The sequence below is a fragment of the Ischnura elegans genome, unplaced genomic scaffold, assembly GCF_921293095.1.
Source record: "Ischnura elegans unplaced genomic scaffold, ioIscEleg1.1, whole genome shotgun sequence".
In the NCBI taxonomy this organism is placed as follows: domain Eukaryota; kingdom Metazoa; phylum Arthropoda; class Insecta; order Odonata; family Coenagrionidae; genus Ischnura; species Ischnura elegans.
Genome location: NW_025791688.1, coordinates 90,686 through 112,016, shown reverse-complemented (window position 1 = coordinate 112,016; position 21,331 = coordinate 90,686). Strand labels below are relative to the sequence as shown.

The window sequence follows — 21,331 nt, the reverse complement described above, 5'->3', positions numbered from 1 at the left end:
CCCTGGGCGATGGTGACGGCTGGCCGAGTTTGTTCCTAATTTCAAGCTCGGCCACTGCGGTTCTCACCTCCGGGTGTCGCCCCCTTGCACAAGGTGACCATCCCCGGTCGTTCTCGGCCGCTACCCCGGGCATTCTGAGCCGCTAGTATCGCTCATAGCACCGCCCGGGGGAAACGGCCGGGTCCCCACGTCAGGGAATTAGGCCCCCCTCCTGCCCTCCCTTCAACGTCAAGGCCGCAATGGCGGCCAAAACCGTCGTCGCCGATTCCCTGCCGGAGTCGGCGGCGCCGGATGTCAACGGGACGGTTGGTCTCATCGCGGACATCCAACGACTGTCAGCTTTGTATGGGACTGAGGCCGCCGCGGTCCTTAAGGGGACCATTACCAAACTCCAGCAGATCGCAGATGGGAAAGGCACGGCAGCCATCCAGAAGTCCTCCGCCAATGTAGCAGCGCCTGCCAAAACTACTTCGAAGACGCCAGCGCCGTGCCCAGTCACCCATGCGCACTCAACCACCCAATTCAATTCCGGAACTAAATCTCGCAAGGCAAATCAAGCCATAATAAAGTCAGTCATCCCAAACAAATCAGCCAATTCAGAACCATCAACTTCAGCTACCCCTACCAGTCAGTCGCAGGTTACGAACGCCCCTTGTAATAGCCTGGATAATTCCAATGCCATTTCCCCTGCTGTCACCCGGAGCAAAATTCAGAAAAAACAACAGAACTCTCCGGCAAATATTCCGATAGCAATTACTAACAGGTATCAACTTCTTTCCTCAAATGTCGACGAAGCCGTTTCCGCTTCCATTTCCGTTTCAAACAATCCCCCCTCCAACGACTCTCAATCAAATTCCATTCCAGTTTCTCCAGAAAAAAAAGTTAAAATTCCGCCTATCTACGTAGCGGACACGTCCAAATGGACTGAATTATATCCCAAACTTCTGAAAGCCTGTTCAACGCCTCCGATTTCCCACGCCACAAACACCACCTCGGCAATAATAAAATGTCATTCAGTGAACGATTTCACGTCAGTAAAATCAATCCTTACCAACTTAAATATTCCCTTTAGAACTTACCAGCTGCCTGAGAATCGTCGCAGAGAATTTGCTCTCCGTGGCATCCTTCCCTCAGTAGACACAGAACAGGTTCTTGCTGAACTAAAACAACAAGGTTTTCCAGTCATGTCTGTCCGCAGAATAACCTCAACCAGGCCCTCCGTGGCTCAAAGTCGTCTGGGAACCACCTCAGTATCTCCATATCCTACTAGAGTTTGCCATGTCACAGCAGACCCTTCCATTAATATTCAAGCTTTTCACAACGTTCATTTCCTTGCCGGCTTATCAGTTAAAATCTCAGATTACAAAAAACCTGCCATTCCTGTCCAATGCTACCGCTGCCAAGGCATCGGTCACACTAAAAATCACTGCTCTCTACAGCCCAAATGCGTAAAATGCGGTCAAGACCACTCACACTCAGAGTGCACCAAGCCTGAAGGCGCTCAGCCAACCTGCGCCAACTGCGGAGAACCTCACACAGCTAGCTACCGCGGCTGCCCCAAAATCAAAGCAGCCAAAGCCGCGATGCTTGCTCGTCGCTCTGCCTCCCAACCTACCCCGGCACCACAACCTCTTCCACTTACCAGGTCCTTTTCAGATGCGCTTACAACCGGCTTCCCTTCCCTTCAACCACAGACCGATACCAATCCTTCCCTCACTCCCTCTTCCGCCGAAAATCAGAATCTCTTGTCCTGGTTCTCCGGCATATCCTCCAACCTCTCCGCTCTCACCTCCGTCAACGAAAAGAAAGCCTTTCTCCTTAACCAACTGTTGCTCCTCCAAACCGAACCATGAACTCATACACCAATAGATCTACGCTTAACGTAATCTCTTGGAATTGCAATGGTATATTGGCTAAAAAACAAGAACTCTTCCAATATAGCATAGACAACAACATAGACATCATTTTATTACAGGAAACACATCTTTCACCACAACAATCCTTAAACAATGAACACTTTCACGTTTACAGACTGGACCGCATCACAAGGGGAGGAGGAGTAGCAGTATTGGTCCGCAAAAACCTCTCCCATTCCCTCTTAAACTCCCCGCACCCAGACACTTTCGAAGCTCTAGGTATTGCCATACACACCAACGCCGGTCCCATAAACATTTTCTCTGTATACCACCTTCTCTCTCAAAGGTTCAGCATTGACTCTCTGGAGCGCCTGTTCAACATCTACCCTAATGGCCTGTTCTTCGGCGACTGGAACTGCAAACATCCCAGTTGGAACAGCAATAGTGCAAACCCTGACGGAAAACTACTTTACTCCTTCATCCGGAACAAAAACTTTTCTATCCTAGCTCCTCTTCAACCCACTCACTACGCACCACGTTCATGTGACGTTATTGATTTCGGATTATCATTCAATCTTCCCTTCTACTTCACTCCTTCTGTAATCTACTCTTTTACCTCCGACCACCTTCCTCTTCATTTTTCCATTCCTCTCTCCGCAAACCGCTGTCCTCCACGCACTATTGCTGTTACCGACTGGGAAAAATTCACATCAATTCTGGAAAAATCAATAGATAATATCCCTTTCATTAACATACCTTCTCCTGATTCCATAGAAACCCAATCCGATGCAATCACCACGGCTCTCATCTCAGCTAAGGAGAGAGCCACGAAATCCTTCCCGTCCAGAATTAAATATGCTCGCAGATTCCCTGCATTTCTTGTTTCACTAATCAAACAACGCAATACCGCCCGCCGAATCTGGCAAAACTCTCATGACAAGGCGGACAAATCTAACTACAATAAACTGGCAAATTCTGTCAAAAAAGAAATACAAAAAATTAGCCAACATCAATGGGAAGAACATGTCGGTAGACTAACGTTCGAAAACAATCCTGAGAATATTCACGACCCCAACACCTGCCCCATCTGGCGGACTATTAGAGCGCTAAAAAACAAACAAAAAATTTTTCATCCTCCATTGTCCACAGACTCCGGTCTTATTTTTGATCCTAACAGAAAAGTAGAAATCCAAGCTGACCACCTACAAAAAGTCATGGCTTTTGACACCTCCTCTTCCCCCAAAGATAGAGAAATTAATAGATTCTTCAACAACCTTCCTGCTCCTCCCAATTACTTCCCCATCTGTTCTCCATCTTCCGTTTGCAAAATTCTATCAGCTCTTCCTTCGAAAAAAGCCCCCGGTCTTGACCAAATTTCTAACTTTCAACTCAAATTTGCCAGCAGAATACCTAAATTCAACTCTCTTCTCTCCGACCTCTTCAATTCAGCTTATTCCCTTCCCTATTTTCCCAGCAAATGGAAGCAAGCTAAAATTATCCTCATTCCCAAACCGGGCAAAGACCCGAAAATTCCAGGAAACTCCCGTCCCATTTCACTTCTGTCCAACCTCTCCAAAGTCTTTGAATCAATCATTCTTTCCCGCCTCGAATCCTTCTCTACTTCCAATAATATTATTCGCCCGGAACAGCTTGGATTCCGGAGGAAAATGTCCGCCATCCATCAAATTCTCCGCCTGGTGGAGAAAATCAGCCACTCCTTTAACAGAAAATATTCTACCGACGCTGTCTTCCTTGATGTAGCACGAGCCTTCGACCGTGTATGGCACAAAGGCCTAATCTACAAACTGCATCTCCTCAATTTCCCTCCCTCCGACATCCTCTTCTTAATCTCATACCTCAACAACAGACAATTCCGAGTCGCCGAAGGGCAAACTTTGTCCTCACTAAGGCCCATGGAAGCAGGCGTTCCGCAGGGCTCATTGCTGAGTCCTCTCCTCTTCACTCTGTTTGTCAACGACATGCCATCAACTCCGAAAACATCCATTCATATGTATGCTGATGACACCGCTATCGCGGCCACTTCCCGTAAGGGCGACGTCAATGTTCACAAAATTAATATCCATCTGAAACGCCTTCATAAATGGACGCTTGATTGGAAAATTCAGATCAACGCCGCCAAAAGCACCCACGTCCATTTCTCTTTCCGACAAAAATTTAACACAACCTCATCTCCACACTTCAACAAACAGGCAATACCTAGAGCTAACACGCACAAATTCCTCGGCATTCTCTTGGACAGCAGACTAAGTTACGTTCCCCACCTTAAATATTGCACCGGTAAAGCAATTGCCGTCAGACAAGCCATTTCTTGTCTCTCCACTCCCTCCAATGCTCTCTCCCACAGCGCTCAGATCCGTATCTATAAATCAATAGTCCGACCGGTGGTGCTTTTTGCTTGTGAAATCTTCGCGAAGAACAGGACGATCCGTCAGAAACTGGAAATATTCCAAAACAAATCAATAAGACATCTCCTTAAAATCTCCCGGTTGGTAACCATGTCTGATGTACGGAAAGCACACAACCTCCCCACAATGAACGAGTTCATCTCACAGTTAACGCAAAATTTCAAATCCAGGCTAAAGGGCACCAATAATACTCTTCTCGAACACATCTGGGACTATGATCCAAGCATCCCAACGACACATACACTGCCTCTCCAAGTCACTCTTCTATGAGTCTTTACTATGTCTTTTCCTTCTTCTAGTTCTAAGTTAGGCCTTAGTCATTGTTGTATAACTGACATTCACGAAAAAAAAAGTGCTTATCATTTAAAAAAAATGTATTATGATAAAAGAAAAAAGCATTTAAAAAAAATAATAAACGAATATGCTTTTTTTTTAAAAAAAAAAATGATAATGTAAAAAAAAAAAAAAAAACCTTAACTAAAATGCATATTAAAAAAATAATAAAAGAGAATTTAAGATATAAATTCTATGACTAAAAAATAAAAAAGATAAAAAAGAGATATATAAAAAACAAAAAAAAAAAACATTAATAAAAAAAAGAATGAAAAAAACTATAAGCACAAAATAGAATGTTCATCGTTAATTGTTAATCTCATCCTGTAACCAATTATATTCAAATGTTACTCCACATGCTGTATTACTTGTAACAAATCTTTTTTGTTTAATCAATCCATGTATTAGTTGTAAGTTTCTCGTTCTCGCAAACACAACACGACACTAGCAACAGAACACTTACGCCATTTAGTATAATCTTTTGTAAACTGACTGGTTGGGGTGAGCTTAGGCTCACCGGAACAGTTCCGAAACGCGCCTACGGCGCGGCCACTTAGTGCTGTCTTTCAGATACATCTCGCTGCTACGCAACGTTGATACCAACATGCCACCCAAGACTAGCGGAAAGGCTGCCAAGAAGGCCGGCAAGGCCCAGAAGAACATCTCCAAGGGAGACAAGAAGAAGAAGCGCAGGAGGAAGGAGAGCTACGCAATCTACATCTACAAGGTGTTGAAGCAGGTCCACCCTGACACCGGTATCTCCTCCAAGGCCATGAACATCATGAACTCCTTCGTCAACGACATCTTCGAGAGGATCGCCGCCGAGGCTTCCCGTCTCGCTCACTACAACAAGCGCTCCACCATCACCTCCAGGGAGGTGCAGACCGCCGTCAGGCTCCTGCTCCCCGGTGAACTGGCCAAGCACGCCGTGTCTGAGGGCACCAAGGCTGTGACCAAGTACACCAGCTCCAAGTAAATTACTTGGTAGCGCCCCAACGGCCCTTTTTAGGGCCCTACATCATTCAGTGTGATGTTTCCATTGCTTACTTCAACGACAAAAACGAAGTTCCACTTTAAAATTCACAACGGTAGTCCATATCTCATTTTCAGTGCTCAGAAGGTCCTAATTTTTATGATTAATCCTTGGTTGCCATAGCAACAGATTGTTGATCATTCATCAGTTATTTCATTCCAACAGTCTGTGATTGTTGCCGTCGCATTGTGAAAGCGAAGTGTGACGGTGTCTCCGGGCTCTCTCAAATGTTCAAGTTCAAAAATCGTTTTTCCACGAGCGTAACAGATACAATGTTCCCACAAATTAATAATTTATGCAACATTATTTTCTCTTTCCTTATCTTCATGGCAGATGTTTCTCCTTTCCCTCTATCGCGTACATGAATTTCTACTGTCGCTATATGTAAAGTCCTCCGTAACGTCTCCACAGTTCCTCGTTGCATGACAATCCTTCCAGTGCGTACACATTTTGTCTACTTGCAGCCGCACGAGACGATCGTTAATGTTATTTCCTTGTTATGACAACGAAAGGCACTTTGTTACTCAGAAAACTGGTGGGACAGTTTCTCTTACGTCAAACCGTTTGTCCGTTATTCCATCATTTTCAGTTCACTCCATATTCCACGTTGGCAGCCCATTGTAATCCATCTTCGAAAGCCTCTACTTTGTCACGGGAGGTCCGCGCTTCAGCTGTCTTCCTTTCCGCAACATTTATGAAAACTAACTCTTACAGATCCATTTCCGAAACTGATACTTTTGAAATGGAAATTTTTTATGCGCCGTTGATGCTCAATTTCATTCCTGTATGACATTTAACTCCAAATTGTTACAAAGTCAGATAGTGAACTATCGAATCTAATCACCGAATGAGTATAACATTCTTCAAAAGCCATACATATCTTCGCCAACGGCCATACCACGTTGAATACACCGGTTCTCGTCCGATCACCGAAGTTAAGCAACGTCGGGCCCGGATAGTACTTGGATGGGTGACCGCCTGGGAACACCGGGTGCTGTTGGTATCACTTTTTATTTTTTTCCCCTATCCTTATGAGAACTAATTACAAGTTATTCACCACATGCATGCGTTGAAGGATGTGCATTGCATTTTCTTTCACGTGAAATGGCAGTACTCCCACTTCCTTCAAGTGAAACGATTGAAACACGCCACTTCAGTTTTCCCAATTAACTTTTCCTTATCGCGCAGAACGCTGCCTTTGTGCAGTCCATGCCATTTCTTAGGCCCATACCATTCCTTCCGTATTCTACACGTAAGTTACTTACATCGTACATACTGAAAAAAATCATTTCGCTCGAGTAAATTCCGTGAGTATAGTAAATGACATCTCATGAAGGAAACGTCCGTGATTACAGCGAAAATTATATTGTTCCACGAACGATCGATATAACTTTTTTATTCACCACTCTTGGATAATATATTTCTGTTCCTAGGTTGATACATTCGTTATGTCATTCGTAGAGAAACCGCGCTTAAAACAGTCAAGCCCGGAAAATTTAAATAAAGTAATGTAACGCCGAACAATATACTTCTCGAAATTATTCCTTGAGAGAACTGCATTTCCTGTCTGCATTCCATAATGCTCCATTTCCAGCGAATCCATTTTTAAAATTAAATGCATACCCAAAATAATTTCGATCATGAAACAGTTGACACAACAACAGGCGACATTCACTAAGCGATGGGAGCTGAAAGAAATCGCCATTACAGTAACAAGCACACCGTTGCTACAGACATTTTTCAGAAACACATTTTGAAATATCGAGTACATGAAATAACGGAATTGAGAGACACTAAAGCACATCCAACTACTGCGGGAAACTGGCAACTATTAAACTTAAAAAAATATTTTAACTCAGCTACCACGAGCTATGCATTGCCAGAGAATGCCGAGAAAAATTCTTTAAAAAAAGAAGACGAAGGTCAATTTGTGAAATGCTTTCAACGATTAGTATTCTCCTTTTAGATTTTCTGGAAACGAAAATTAATTCATAGCGTAATAATTAAAACCCTGCTACGTGCGATTCCCTTCATTAACCGGATCGGCTATTGATCATTCATCATTCCTTTTCTTACACGTGTGTAGCGTCAAAAGGTGGAAGATACAAACGACGTAATGTCAGGTGTCACTGACAAACTTGCAACAATGTAATAATTAATCTCGTCATCCGCATCCCGGGACAAGTATTGCATCGTGAGTGCTCAAAAAGTAACACGCGCTGCCGCTAGATGGTGCGAGGGAGGCCACTCCGCAGTCCGGTGCCTGCCTCGCCGGGCGCGTGCAAACACAAGTTTGAACGTTCGATCCCCCGAGGGACAGCGCACCCGGGCTATTGTTTACGACCGAGGTCAACAATGCCAATGCATACGCTGTCGAGTCCTCGGATCTTGACTGTCTCGAACAATTACTATTAATGACAGCAATGGCACATAGCCTTTTCGTCCGAAGACGCAAAGCTTGCGTCCGTTTCGCACGTAAAACCACTTATAAATTCAATCTATGAACACATCATTGTAAACCTGCACATTTCTCATCGTTGGTGAATGTTAATTTTGACTGAAGGAAATTAAATCCGGGCAATGCTATTAACTGCCGACCACCGAGCGTCGCTCGGCGTATCGCATTTTATTTTCGCGTTCAAAACTAGCGGACCACTTCGACTCCCATACGATTTGAGTTCCTGCAAGTCTCGACACGCACACTGACTAGGCAGCCGGTATCGGGGGTGTCGAGCCTGGAGAAAAGCAAAACAAAATGCTGTCGTCCGAACTTGCGTGTCATGCGATGGATAAAATTGTGCTCCCGGAACATGAAGGACGCAATTTCTTTCTTTCATTATGTCTCATTTACGTTGTAATGGCACGCTTGCAATCGGTTAAACGGACAAAGCTTGCAGATGCATTCGAGAAATATATTAATCGCGGAGTTGTTTCGTGAACTATTCATTACATCAATTCCATTACAGATTTATTGTAACAGTTACTCATCAAACGCACGACGTCCTACGAAGCACAATTTCGACGGCCTATCAAAGACAACAAAACGCCTACGTACGATACTTACTATCGACACTTAATTCGCAACAAGCAGAATATTTCAATGCAAGCTAAATGTAGGGGAACACTTCCCACACGCAAATCGGTGCAACAACTTCAGCGTTCGTACTTGTTGAAACAATTGAAAACAACAGCAATGAAACCAGCAAACACCCGGTTGCTAAGGATAATTAGAACGTCAACAATCACATATATCATTCCCTTTCCCAGGAAAGAACAGCGATAAAAAAGTTTGATGTAATGAAATCGAGTAATTATCACTCATGGCGAAAGCTATTTAACTTTCGAGCCCCCACGGTTACCTCGCAACAATCAGTAACGCATTGAAAGAGCACAGTTTACAATATTCCCGGAAATCATAACACATGCGGTGTGCGAAAATGAGTGTCGAGGACTTAAAATAGTCTTCATTCAATCATATGACAATGGCGTTTTGCTGGTCTCCAATTTCACGAGTCTGAGGAAACGTTTCTGATTTTACGTTTTACAATCAATTCCTTTTCTATATCCGATAAAATTCTTTTGGCCTCCGTGATGCTAATACTACGCTTTTCAAGTCACATGTTAACTTAACACAGCATTACCATAAAATGTTATCGTTGCTCCAAATAATTTAGTAGTTCCGCTGCCAAGAAGTTATGAAATATCACACAAGGAATTATATTCGGACGAAAGGAACGTTAACAATAATCAACGCCGGCTGACAGTGGAAATGCGGTGTGCACTATTCGATATCGCTGACTGCTTTCATAACAGCAGTCCAAATACATAGCATTACACTTATTATTAATCCGGATCCGCCAATGTACATAACTTCACACATACAGAGTATACGACCACGATGTAACACCGCAAACACTTCCATTAAAATATTCCGTAATAAATTTTGTTTTCCATATCCGATAAAATTCTTTTGGCCTCCGTGATGGTAACACTACGCTTTTCAAGTCACATGTCAACTTAACACAGCATTACCATAAAATGTTATCGTTGCTCCAAATAATTTAGTAGTTCCGCTGCCAAGACGTTATGAAATATCACACAAGGAATTATATTCGGACGAAAGGAACGTTAACAATAATCAACGCCGGCTGACAGTGGAAATGCGGTGTGCACTATTCCATATCGCTGACTGCTTTCATAACAGCAGTCCAAATACATAGCATTACACTTATTATTAATCCGGATCTGCCAATGTACATAACTTCACACATACAGAGTATACGACCACGATGTAACACCGCAAACACTTCCATTAAAATATTCCGTAATAAATCTTGTGACACCAAACAATCCGTTGCTAAGGAATTCGCGAAAAATATTCTTCCTTCAACTCCTTCGTCAACATTTCAAACAGTGCACAGTGCCTAAGATACAAAGTGCAAGGGAAAACCATCAACGTCTTAGCACATTCAAAGGCAAACACTTTTAAATTATGCCACGATTCACTCAACTTGTAACAATTAAGGACGCCACGACTAATTTCTGTTTTCTTAAGATGCACAATTAAACGCTGGGATCAATCAACCGTCATCATCGTCAAACAGTGTATTAATCACATCACAGTTCACTTTTCTACACAAAAGAGAAAGCCAAGGAATAACACAGACAACGATTATGAATGTAAAAAGTGGAAAAATAAGTAACAGCGTACTTACTCGGCTCTTCGGCTGTAGATCACAATCGCTGTTGTCAACACACTTCATTCCCGTTCATTTCACTAACTTTTCCTATGCATCCAGCGACACAGACACTTTCAATCCTTTCCTCACGATTGCCAAGCGTCACAAAGAACACTACAGAACCGGCGTTATGTCAGTTACAGCTGATAAACATTATACAATTATCACTGATATTAGTTACTCGCGACGTCTTCTCACTGCAGCTGCCGCAGCAAGAGCGATCGAGTGGTAATACAGATTCGGCCGCTAGATGGTGCGGGGGGAACCTCCAGCAGTCCACTGCGCGCATCGCTGTTGGGAATTAGGAATCGCGCGTGGGAAAGCAATTGGGATAATTATTCGCAACGCAGCGGCAATATGCGAATCCTTGCCATACCTAATGAACCATCGATTGTCAATTGTCGTGAACTATTAATGTTCTCCACAACAATGGCACGTCGAACGACCAAATCCCCGCCTTAAAGTCGCATATAATTTCGTAAATTAAGCCAAGATTCAAGCGCAATGTGGTGAACATTTGCATAATTGGAATATAGAGTACTCTTGTACCTCAAAATATCCACCAAAACGTACCTCATGATGCAGAGTCTTACGTGGTTTTCGACGATTTCCAAGCGATTTTAAACCAATATATCAAGTACGGATGTCACTGTTAACATTCGTATGGCGAAGAAAATGATGTAGCAATCAGGAATTACTGAAAGAGGCAGTACAATCTGGGAAATGTTTGTGAGTTTGCCTTTGACGTTTGAAAAGTAATTCCTCTACTACGTCCGATAACATTCCTTGGGCTCCGTTATGCTAACAGTTCGCTTTTAAAATCACATGTTAAGTTATCACAGCTTACCATAAAACTGCCCTAATTATTTACGTTATAATATCCCTGCCCTAATTATTTACGTTATTCCGCTGCCAAGAGAAAATGAAATAGCACAAAAGGAATTACATTCCCACGAAAGGAACGTTAAGAATAACCAAAGACGCCTGACGGTAGGAATGGGACGTGTAATCGTCAACATCGTTAATTGTTCTTTCATTGCACTTACTAGACTTAGCATTGACACGTATTACTAATCAAGATCTGGCAATTAACATCACTTCACTCATGCAAATTTAAGGACGACGATATAACACGCTAAACACTTCCATTTAATTATTCCGTATTCACTAATGTGAAACCAGCAATCCGTTGCTAAGGAAAACATTAGCGAAAAATATTCTTCCTTCCACTCTTTCGTCAACATTTCAAACAGTGCACAGTGCCTAAGATACAAAGTGCAAGGGAAAACCATCAACTTCTTGGAACAAAGAAAGGCAAACAATTTTAAATTAAGCCGCGATTCACTCAACTCGTAACAATTAAGGACGCCACGAATAATTTCGGTTTTCTTAGGATACACAATTACACGTTGGGATCAATCAACCGTCATCATCGTCAAACAGTGAATTAATCACTACACAGTTTACTTTTCCACACAAAAGAGAAACGCAAGGAACAACACAGTCGACGAATACGAGCGTGAAAAGTGTTTAAATAAGTAATAGCGTACTTACTCGGCTCGCTGGTTGTGGATCACAGTATTCACCTGCACGGCTATCAGAATCGCTGTTGTCATCACACTATTGATTCTCGTGCACTTCACTCACTTTTCCTATACATCCTTCGACACAGACACTTTCACTCATTTCCTCGCGTTTGCTGTGCGTCACAAAGAACACTACATAACCGGCGTTATGTGAGTAACCGCTGATAAACATGGACTAATTATAACTGTTAATAATTATTCGCGTCGTCTTCTCACGACAGCTACCGCTGCAAGAGTGATCAAGTAGTAATTCAGATTCCGCCAATAGATGGCGCAGGGGGCCTTTTCGCAGTCGCTCGCCGTGGACGTCCAGAGCGGAATTTGAAATATCGTCTCTCGGTGGGATTTCTTTCCCGGATTGCGACTCGTCGCAAATATGTGAACGCTAGCCATGATGAATGATTTATCGACTCATCCGCGGTCAATTGTCGTGAAATGCGGAAAACAAATGTTGTCATTTACAACAATGAAACACCACACTGTATTCCAACGACGCGAAGCACGGAATATCTGTAAATAATCCATTCATCAAACACAGTATCGTTTAAATGTACATGATCGGAACACGACCGCCTCGTAAATGATCATCTGCCAGTGAAGTGACGACTGTCAAGCGGTGTCTTTCCTCCGCCCGCGATTTCCATTTCATTTCGGCGATCGAAGGGAGCGGACCGCTTCGACTCAAGGCAGGAATACACTCCGTGCGGCTGACGATTCTCGGCATCGCGGGTGCAGGGCAGGGGGCCGCGAGGCAGAGAACATCTCGGCCGTAGGTGCTCGTCGCGAGACGAGGAACTTTACCATCGCATGGCATTGTGTGTGCTCTCGATGACACATCGCGCAGTGTCCTTATGACAAGAGTGGGTTCACGATCGCAGTACGGAAAGAGAAAACGCGATAACACGGATAAGCGGGGAAAGAACTCGGCTCGGTTATACCATAGGTGATTAGAAGTGATTCATTCATAAGCCGTGAATACCGGACCATTTCATTAGCATATTGATTCCGCGACGAATGCAGTGAGCGATTTAATTGTTAGTTACCGTTCCTTCCTACTCTGAAAATGTTTCGTGTCCGAGTTGCTGCTCGCAGTTGTCCACGATTCAATTTTACATATTCCCTAACGGTACCGTAAGTTCTTACTACATTTTTGCATGCCACGGTTAATGACAATCGTTCTCCAGCCATTGGAGTGAAGCGGAAATTACATTATTTCGCGAGCGATCGAAGAATTTCCTTATCCGAATAAATTATGTCTCGTGATTAGCCAGGTCTACTTTCCTTCCTCGATTGCACCCTACATACGTCAAATATCCTTCCTCTTATCAATAAGTAATATCGTTACTGTCTGCCATTGTCAACGACTTATCCTTAAACGGAACTCCCATAGTTGTACATATTCGCAGTACACGAGAGGAGTTCGCAGAGTTTCGGAGTATAGCCGTACATTTAGTCAGTAAAGGGAGGGAACCGATTAATTAATATCTTATGAATAGGCAATCCACATTTCTCTACATTCTATTAAAACGCACGGAACGAGTTAATCCGTAGCAATAAATATCCGTGCCGTCTGCCTTGTGAAATATGTTAATGAACACACTCGTCTCTTCCACAATGATTTTCAAATCATAACTTAATTATTTGGAAAGCTTTTCGTGACATTGAGCAGTTTCGCTTGAGCGCTGAACGATATAGTTACCCTTAGTAACGAAGTAATTTGGTTTCCTGTTGGCTGTTTGCTACACATAAACATTTCAATGCAAGACGTAACGCGAGTACAGCAAATAATGGAAACTTTGCGTCGCTAATTCTTTCAACATTACGTGCGACGTAACATAGCAACCAACGGTGGAAAATCATGGAATTCGCTTATCAAAAATGCCACTTCTTGCAACTACTGCTAATTTTTATTAATAGGGGAATATAATCAACAGATTTAGGCGTTACTTGGTGGAACGATGAGATATTCATGGTTAAATAAAAAACACAGTACTATTCCACAACCTTATATTTTTGCAGTCTACTAGTTTCAACGTTACAACGTCATTATCAAGACTAACATTACTTTAAAAGTTAGTCTTGATAATGACGTTGTAACGTTGAAACTAGTAGACTGCAAAAATATAAGGTTGTGGAATAGTACTGTGTTTTTTATTTAACCATGAATAATAGGGGAATGTTGTCTGCTTAATATAAATTGCCTCCCGAAGACATATAAGACACGGGAAAAAAAATTCTGTGGCCTGTAAGTTGACAAATAGCAATCCAATTTCATACACTTTATCCAAATCGTTTGCTGATTTCTACCGAATATTTTGATGTCCCTCGTGAACCGAAAACTTTGATAAATTTAGTCATAACTCCATAATTCTAACATAATTTTTTTTCGTGCACTGCATTGGAAACCATTCTTGCCATTGTGTTACTTCAGCATGTTAATTAGGAATGGTTTGCAAGGGAAATGCAGAAAAAGCGAGAATGTTATTGATATTCTCCCCTTCTTCGGTTACTAGTGAATGACTAAGTCTCGTATTAATATACCATAAATTAACTAATAACTAGCTGGTCGCCTATTTCGCACTTGGCTGTGAACTGTCCGAGTATGGTTCCGCCGCCGCCGCTAGATGGTGCGGCGTGCTTCTCCCGGCGATTCACAGACTTTCTCTGCGCACATCGGCCGACGGAAAGGCGGCTACTGAAATAAGAAACATTCCTTCGGGTAACCGCGCGGGTGAGAAAATCCCAGAGCGCCTATTTTCCCCTTCATTAAATCACGGGAATGAAAGAAAATTCTAAAATGTGATGCATCATTCCCAATGCAGTCCCCCGTGACTTTGAAATAAATTTTTAGCCGTGGTGGACACGGAATATCGCAAACACCTTTTCCATATACACCGGAGTCGCGTTAAATGCCGGAATCGTCTAAAATTATGCTCCCTCGTCACGAGCATTTTCTTTCGTTGCAGTTGGAAAGTATTACTTGGCGAATCGGATTATTCAGCGTCCTTATTGGAAGATGTATTTGTATCCCTCATTCTCTAATTCATTAATGAAGACTGTTTCAGAAAAAACCAGTGCGACGTAATCCATTTCGTGCAGTCAGTTATAAACATTTCCCTCCATACCGTTTCAAAGTTTTATTCGTCCACAAATTTTTTGTAACGCACTGTCTCTTCGTGCGAGGTTCCGCCACGTGGAAAGAATCCGGGGGTGGGGAAATTCTTGGGTCAACGAAGACAACTTTCCTGGGAACCCGTGTGTGGGGTAGTTCCCACGCTTGGATCCGGGTGGTGGGGGACGGGTTCCCCCACCACGAACCTAAACGCAGCGAGTGGGGCAGGGGACGCCGGGAAGAAAAAAAGAAGTTCCAAGGGGCGAATTTTTCAAAAGACGCAATGGCCTCCTTCGTTTGTTTCCCGTCGACGTAAAAAGTGAGTAAGTGTTTTCTATTCATGGCATCATTCAATACCTGCCGTATCGAAAGACTTGCACGCGAGGATAATCACTCCAATGACAGCAACACATACTTTCATGGCATAGCACCATTAAAAATGTGGAAAGGTAATCGACTGCCATTAATGGAAGTAGGGTTTTGCAAGGCTTCGAGATAACGTGTAATACTTGAAAAAAAAAACGCTCAATGTATAACGTTCCCTCGTCAACAGTACACTTTCATTACTTTCACGCAATAGTCATGTCGAGGAATTTATCAATCAATGATCGGTGTACACGTCCAATGAAGTATTTCCATAGCGCAAGTGAAATTTTAGGGTTGGAAATATTTCCGTCGGGCATACGTTTCACGAAAGCAAATGCCAGTCGCCCGCCTGTATGGGAACATGAAGGGGACTCTTGTTCCCACGGTCGGAAATGGTGGTGGGGGAAGGTACGTCTCCCCGACCGAGAAGCGGCAGCGTGTGACGTAAGCAACTGTCGGTAGGGGAGAACTTTGAATCGAGGTCGGCTCCCTGCCAACGGACAGAGTTTTTGAAGGGGCGCAGTATCGTTCGTCATTCCTCCACGTAAATGTTACGAAATCGGTTCGCATCACAGGGGCAGTAATGCCACCTCATAATCGCAATTGGGAAAAAGAGTGAAGCACGATAAGCGAGGAAGGATAACAACTTCCAATCCGTAATATAACTTGGAGTATAACCACGAATTCCTGTCTCCGTGGCAGTGTGTTGGCATTGGGAGATAGATAAATGACATAAAGAAAAATGTATGAATGTAGGGTTTAAACATTATGTTCCAAGAATGGTGAAAACGATTTTTTACACGTTGCTTAACCAACAAAGAGCATAACACCGTCAAGTCCGGAAAATGTTGATGAAGAAATTGGAACGACAAGAATTATCTTTCTCAAATTAATTCCCTCGTTACGCATTACATAATCCTCTTTTGCCAGAAAATTTCTTTGAAGAAGTAAATGCATCCCTTGCGTTACATCGATCATTAAACAGTCGAAACAACAACAGGCGACATTTAACAATGGATTAAAGCTGAAACGAATCGCCATTACACCAAAAAGCACACCGTTACGAAAGACATTTTTCATAAACACATTTTCAAAGATGGACCAAAAGATATAACGGAATTGAGAATTGCTTAAGCATCAAGGGACTGTTGTCTGGAAATGGTAACTATTCAACAGAAACAAAAGCAGATACAACCGCGAAGAAACCAGATCTTCCTTCGATTCTCAAGTCATGATAACTTTTTGAGGATTCGGTCATGTACTCGCCAACGGCCATACCACGTACAATTCACCGGTTCTCGTTCGATCACCGAAGTTAAACTACGTAGGGCCCGGATAGTACTTGGACGGGTGACCGCCTGGGAATACCGGGTGCTGTTGGCATTACTTTTATTCTTGAACTTGTTTAAAAAAATATTTTCAATCACCTACCGCGAGCAATGCAGAGCCGGAATATGCCGCGAAAATTTCTTTTGAGAAAGAAAGGTCACTATGTGAAATATTTTCTACATATTTTATTCGCGTGTTTCAAGAGTGACATTAACGTAGCGTTGGAGAGGAAAGGCTTTGGGAAAAATCCATTTTCAGTCATTACTGCAATCACTTCCTCGGAATTTATTCCCTAATGCGAGAGTTTCGTTGACTCCGATATGTGGTGAATGAGAGAAATAGGTTTGGGAATAATTTTAATTTGCATGCCACGCGACATTTTCCTTCGATCCTCGGTTATCACAGCGGGATTACATACTCTAAAGGCATGGAAATCGGCTTCCGCTTCCCGGTGTCCATTGGGAGATGGCGTGCAGAGGGTTTTTCATTGAATTATTAAAAATAGTTTAAACTACCCAAGTAATTAATAACGGTCATTTTCAGAAAAGATAAGGTTTGAAGATTGTTATCATACCATCGATGTTCAACGGTACATCTCCCTAACCATCCCACGGTACGTTTTCGCGAAAGCACGAAATTTCGATGCTCGATCAACAATACGCCATTACCTTGGCAACGAGGCAAGACGAGAATCAACAACACAGGCGTACGGGTAATGACAGCGCAGCACTCATTGACGTGGAATTAGTTACATTTCTTGGTTAAACGTGGCATTCTCGGATGGTATAATACATTGTATCGTATGCTGGACTCATCGCCTGCCGTTTCACGGAACCGTGTCTCGGGAGGTGGTGCGCCCTAGTGGCAGTTGCGGAACTATCGGCTAGGATTCTTGCATCACGCAAGAACCTCACGGAATTTGAGTAAAAATTGTAGGTATTAAAACGCAATGTGGAAGTGGTACTCGTCGCAAACACTGTGACAAGTGTTCCCTAATGTGCAAGTGAAGTCCCCGTGTCGATGTTGTCCCCGTGTTTGTGAAATGTATGGTAGAAGAAAGGCGGCGCAAAGTGAAGTGTTGGAAGGCGACAGAGGAAAAATTCGGAAAATAAATCCGTTATTGCGTGTGACTGAGAAAATGTGTTAACGCGAAGAAATTGGTAGTGCATACTTTCATGTGAATGTGGTAATTATGTCGTTGCATTGCAAATACAACCAATACATCATTTGTTTGTTCAGGCTGAAGTTGGCCGATGTGTAGGAGTTTGCTGATAAGAAAGGCAAACGATAGGGAAATGTGGGGCGTAATGCAGTGAATTCATACATTAATTCTTTCCATAAATTACTGATCATGTTATTAGTTAAAGGCTGGGCGTCGTTAGGGAAATATAATTTTCATGGTTAAATGTTGGAATGAGCTGTTATGTTGTCAACGCTTCGAGAGTACACAAACTGTGTCATTATGGAAATTAGTTTGTTTTATGCAATTAAACTGGTCAGGAATAAGTGGTTTACCTTTCTTAGCATTTGAAAAGGTATGTGATGGAAATCGATACCCAAGGAGAGATATCATGATAGGTGAAGTTTGCAATTTGAAAACAAGTCTTAATTGTCGGGGCATTATGCAGAATAACATTGCTATTTGATGTTCGGAAATTGTAAAACTTGACTGGAGTATGCGTTTTAGGAAGTGTATCAATGGAAGCGTTAGTCCATGGCGATAGTTTGGGAATAGAATGATGATTGGGGGAATGTTGATATGTGCAGTTGTGGCATCAGGGCTTGGAGATTACATAATATGTGATATAAATGAAATTGTAATGAGTCGTGCAATGAAACTCGTCAGGAATACGTGCATTAACTCTTCCTTCGTTTTAAAAGTGAACTGGTGTTAATCCGTGAAAGAACATAGTTTTGATAAGGGAACGGCAGACATTTGTGTGGCTGAGTAAATGAAATTCCAATTGTGATATTCAAAATTATTCATAAAAACCATAATTACCGAGGGATTCTGACGGGATGCGTTCTAAAACGTTAACAATAGTAAAACATACATTAGTGTCGAGTTTCGTAGCGTTAGAGTAATTAGTTTAAAAAATATTCCGGTTGAAGTGACTGAAATATTGCAGAGGCTAAATATTGAATAACAACATTATGTCCTATAGACAGTGAAAACCAGCGGATTCTGGTGGGACAAGTTTTAAAACAATAGGAGAGATAAGGCAATTGTCGGTGACGAGTGTCAGTGCGATTGAATCAATGGTTGAATTAATATGTTACAATGTGTGTATGACATAATGACATTAAATGTGTCATACTCAAAATTATTCATAAAAACCATAATTACCGAGGGATTTTGACGGGATGCGTTTTAAAACGTTAACAATAGTAAAACATACGTTAGTGTCGAGTTTTGTAGCGTTAGAGTAATTAGTTTAAAAAATATTCCGGTTGAAGTGACTGAAATATTGCAGAGGCTAAATAATGAATAACAACATTATGTCCTATAAACAGTGAAAACCAGCGGATTTCGGTGGGACAAGTTTTAAAACAATAGGAGAAATAAGGCAATTGTCGGTGACGAGTGTCAGTGCGATTGAATCAATGGTTGAATTAATATGTTACAATGTGTGTATGACAAAATGACATTAAATGTGTCACACTCAAAATTATTCATAAAAACCATAATTACCGAGGGATTTTGACGGGATACGTTTTAAAACGTTATCAATAGTAAAACATACGTTAGAGTCGAGTTTCGTAGCGTTAGAATAATTAGTTTAAAAAATATTCCGGTTGAAGTGACTGAAATATTGCAGAGGCTAAATATTGAATAACAACATTATGTCCTATAGACAGTGAAAACCAGCGGATTTTGGTGGGACAAGTTTTAAAACAATAGGAGAGATAAGGCAATTGTCGGTGACGAGTGTCAGTGCGATTGAATCAATGGTTTAATTAATATGTTACAATGTGTGTATGACATAATGACATTAAATGTGTCATACTCAAAATTATTCATAAAAACCATAATTACCGAGGGATTTTGACGGGATGCGTTTTAAAACGTTAACAATAGTAAAACATACGTTAGTGTCGAGTTTCGTAGCGTTAGAGTAATTAGTTTAAAAAATATTCCAGTTGTAGTGACTGAAATATTGCAGAGGCTAAATAATGAATAACAATATTATGTCCTATAAACAGTGAAAACCAGCGGATTTCGGTGGGACAAGTTTTAAAACAATAGGAGAAATAAGGCAATTGTCGGTGACGAGTGTCAGTGCGATTGAATTAATGGTTGAATTAATATGTTAAAATGTGTGTATGACAAAATGACATTAAATGTGTCACACTCAAAATTATTCATAAAAACCATAATAACCGAGGGATTTTGACGGGATGCGTTTTAAAACGTGAACAATAGTAAAACATACGTTAGTGTCGAGTTTCGTAGCGTTAGAGTAATTAGTTTAAAAAATATTCCGGTTGAAGTGACTGAAATATTGCAGAGGCTAAATATTGAAAAACAACATTATGTCCTATAGACAGTGAAAACCAGCGGATTTTGGTGGGACAAGTTTTAAAACAATAGGAGAGATAAGGCAATTGTCGGTGACGAGTGTCAGTGCGATTGAATCAATGGTTGAATTAATATGTTACAATGTGTGTATGACATAATGACATTAAATGTGTCATACTGAAAATTATTCATAAAAACCATAATTACCGAGGGATTTTGACGGGATGCGTTTTAAAACGTTAACAATAGTAAAACATACGTTAGTGTCGAGTTTCGTAGCGTTAGAGTAATTAGTTTAAAAAATATTCCGGTTGAAGTGACTGAAATATTGCAGAGGCTAAATATTGAATAACAACATTATGTCCTATAGACAGTGAAAACCAGCGGATTTTGGTGGGACAAGTTTTAAAACAATAGGAGAGATAAGGCAATTGTCGGTGACGAGTGTCAGTGCGATTGAATCAATGGTTGAATTAATATGTTACAATGTGTGTATGACATAATGACATTAAATGTGTCATACTCAAAATTATTCATAAAAACCATAATTACCGAGGGATTTTGATGGGAGACATTTTAAAACGTTCTTAAAGTGAAAACAAACATTATTGAGGAGTATCATAGTCTCTGAATGAATACTTTCAAAATACGCCATTTTTTGGGTTGAAAGTAAGCGAAGACTGAATTTTCAATATCAGCATTATGTCATATGAACAGTAAAAACCAGTGGATTTTGATGGGACCGGTTTTAAAACGACAAGAAAATTAAGACAAATATTCGTGACAAGTGTCAGTGCAACGGAGTAAATAGTTTTAAAAATGTGTTACAGTCGCTAATGAGTTAATCAAATTTCCATTTTCATACTCAAAATTATTTCTAAAAACCATAATTACCGTGGGATTTGGACGGGAGACGTTTCAAAACTTAGGTGTATTCAAAAAGAACATTATAGCGGAGTTCCGTAGCCACAGAATGAATACTTTGAAAAATATCCCATATTATGTGTCTGACAGCAAATGCTGATTTTTCA

The 21,331-nt window shown here is 41.6% G+C and overlaps 1 protein-coding gene and 2 non-coding genes across 3 annotated transcripts; all 3 read left to right on the top strand.

The window, feature by feature from the left end:
- The first annotated feature begins 5,196 nt into the window (after positions 1 to 5,196).
- Positions 5,197 to 5,631, top strand: LOC124173473 (histone H2B). Its single transcript, XM_046552934.1, has one exon. The coding sequence runs from the start codon at positions 5,220 to 5,222 to the stop codon at positions 5,589 to 5,591; it is 372 nt and encodes a 123-aa protein (XP_046408890.1). The 5' UTR covers positions 5,197 to 5,219; the 3' UTR covers positions 5,592 to 5,631.
- A 901-nt stretch (positions 5,632 to 6,532) lies between these two features.
- On the top strand, positions 6,533 to 6,651 carry LOC124173485. Its single transcript, XR_006868575.1, has one exon. It is a non-coding gene; the product is annotated as a 5S ribosomal RNA (ribosomal RNA).
- Positions 6,652 to 16,715: 10,064 nt separating this feature from the next.
- On the top strand, positions 16,716 to 16,834 carry LOC124173490. Its single transcript, XR_006868579.1, has one exon. It is a non-coding gene; the product is annotated as a 5S ribosomal RNA (ribosomal RNA).
- The last annotated feature ends 4,497 nt before the right edge of the window (positions 16,835 to 21,331 follow it).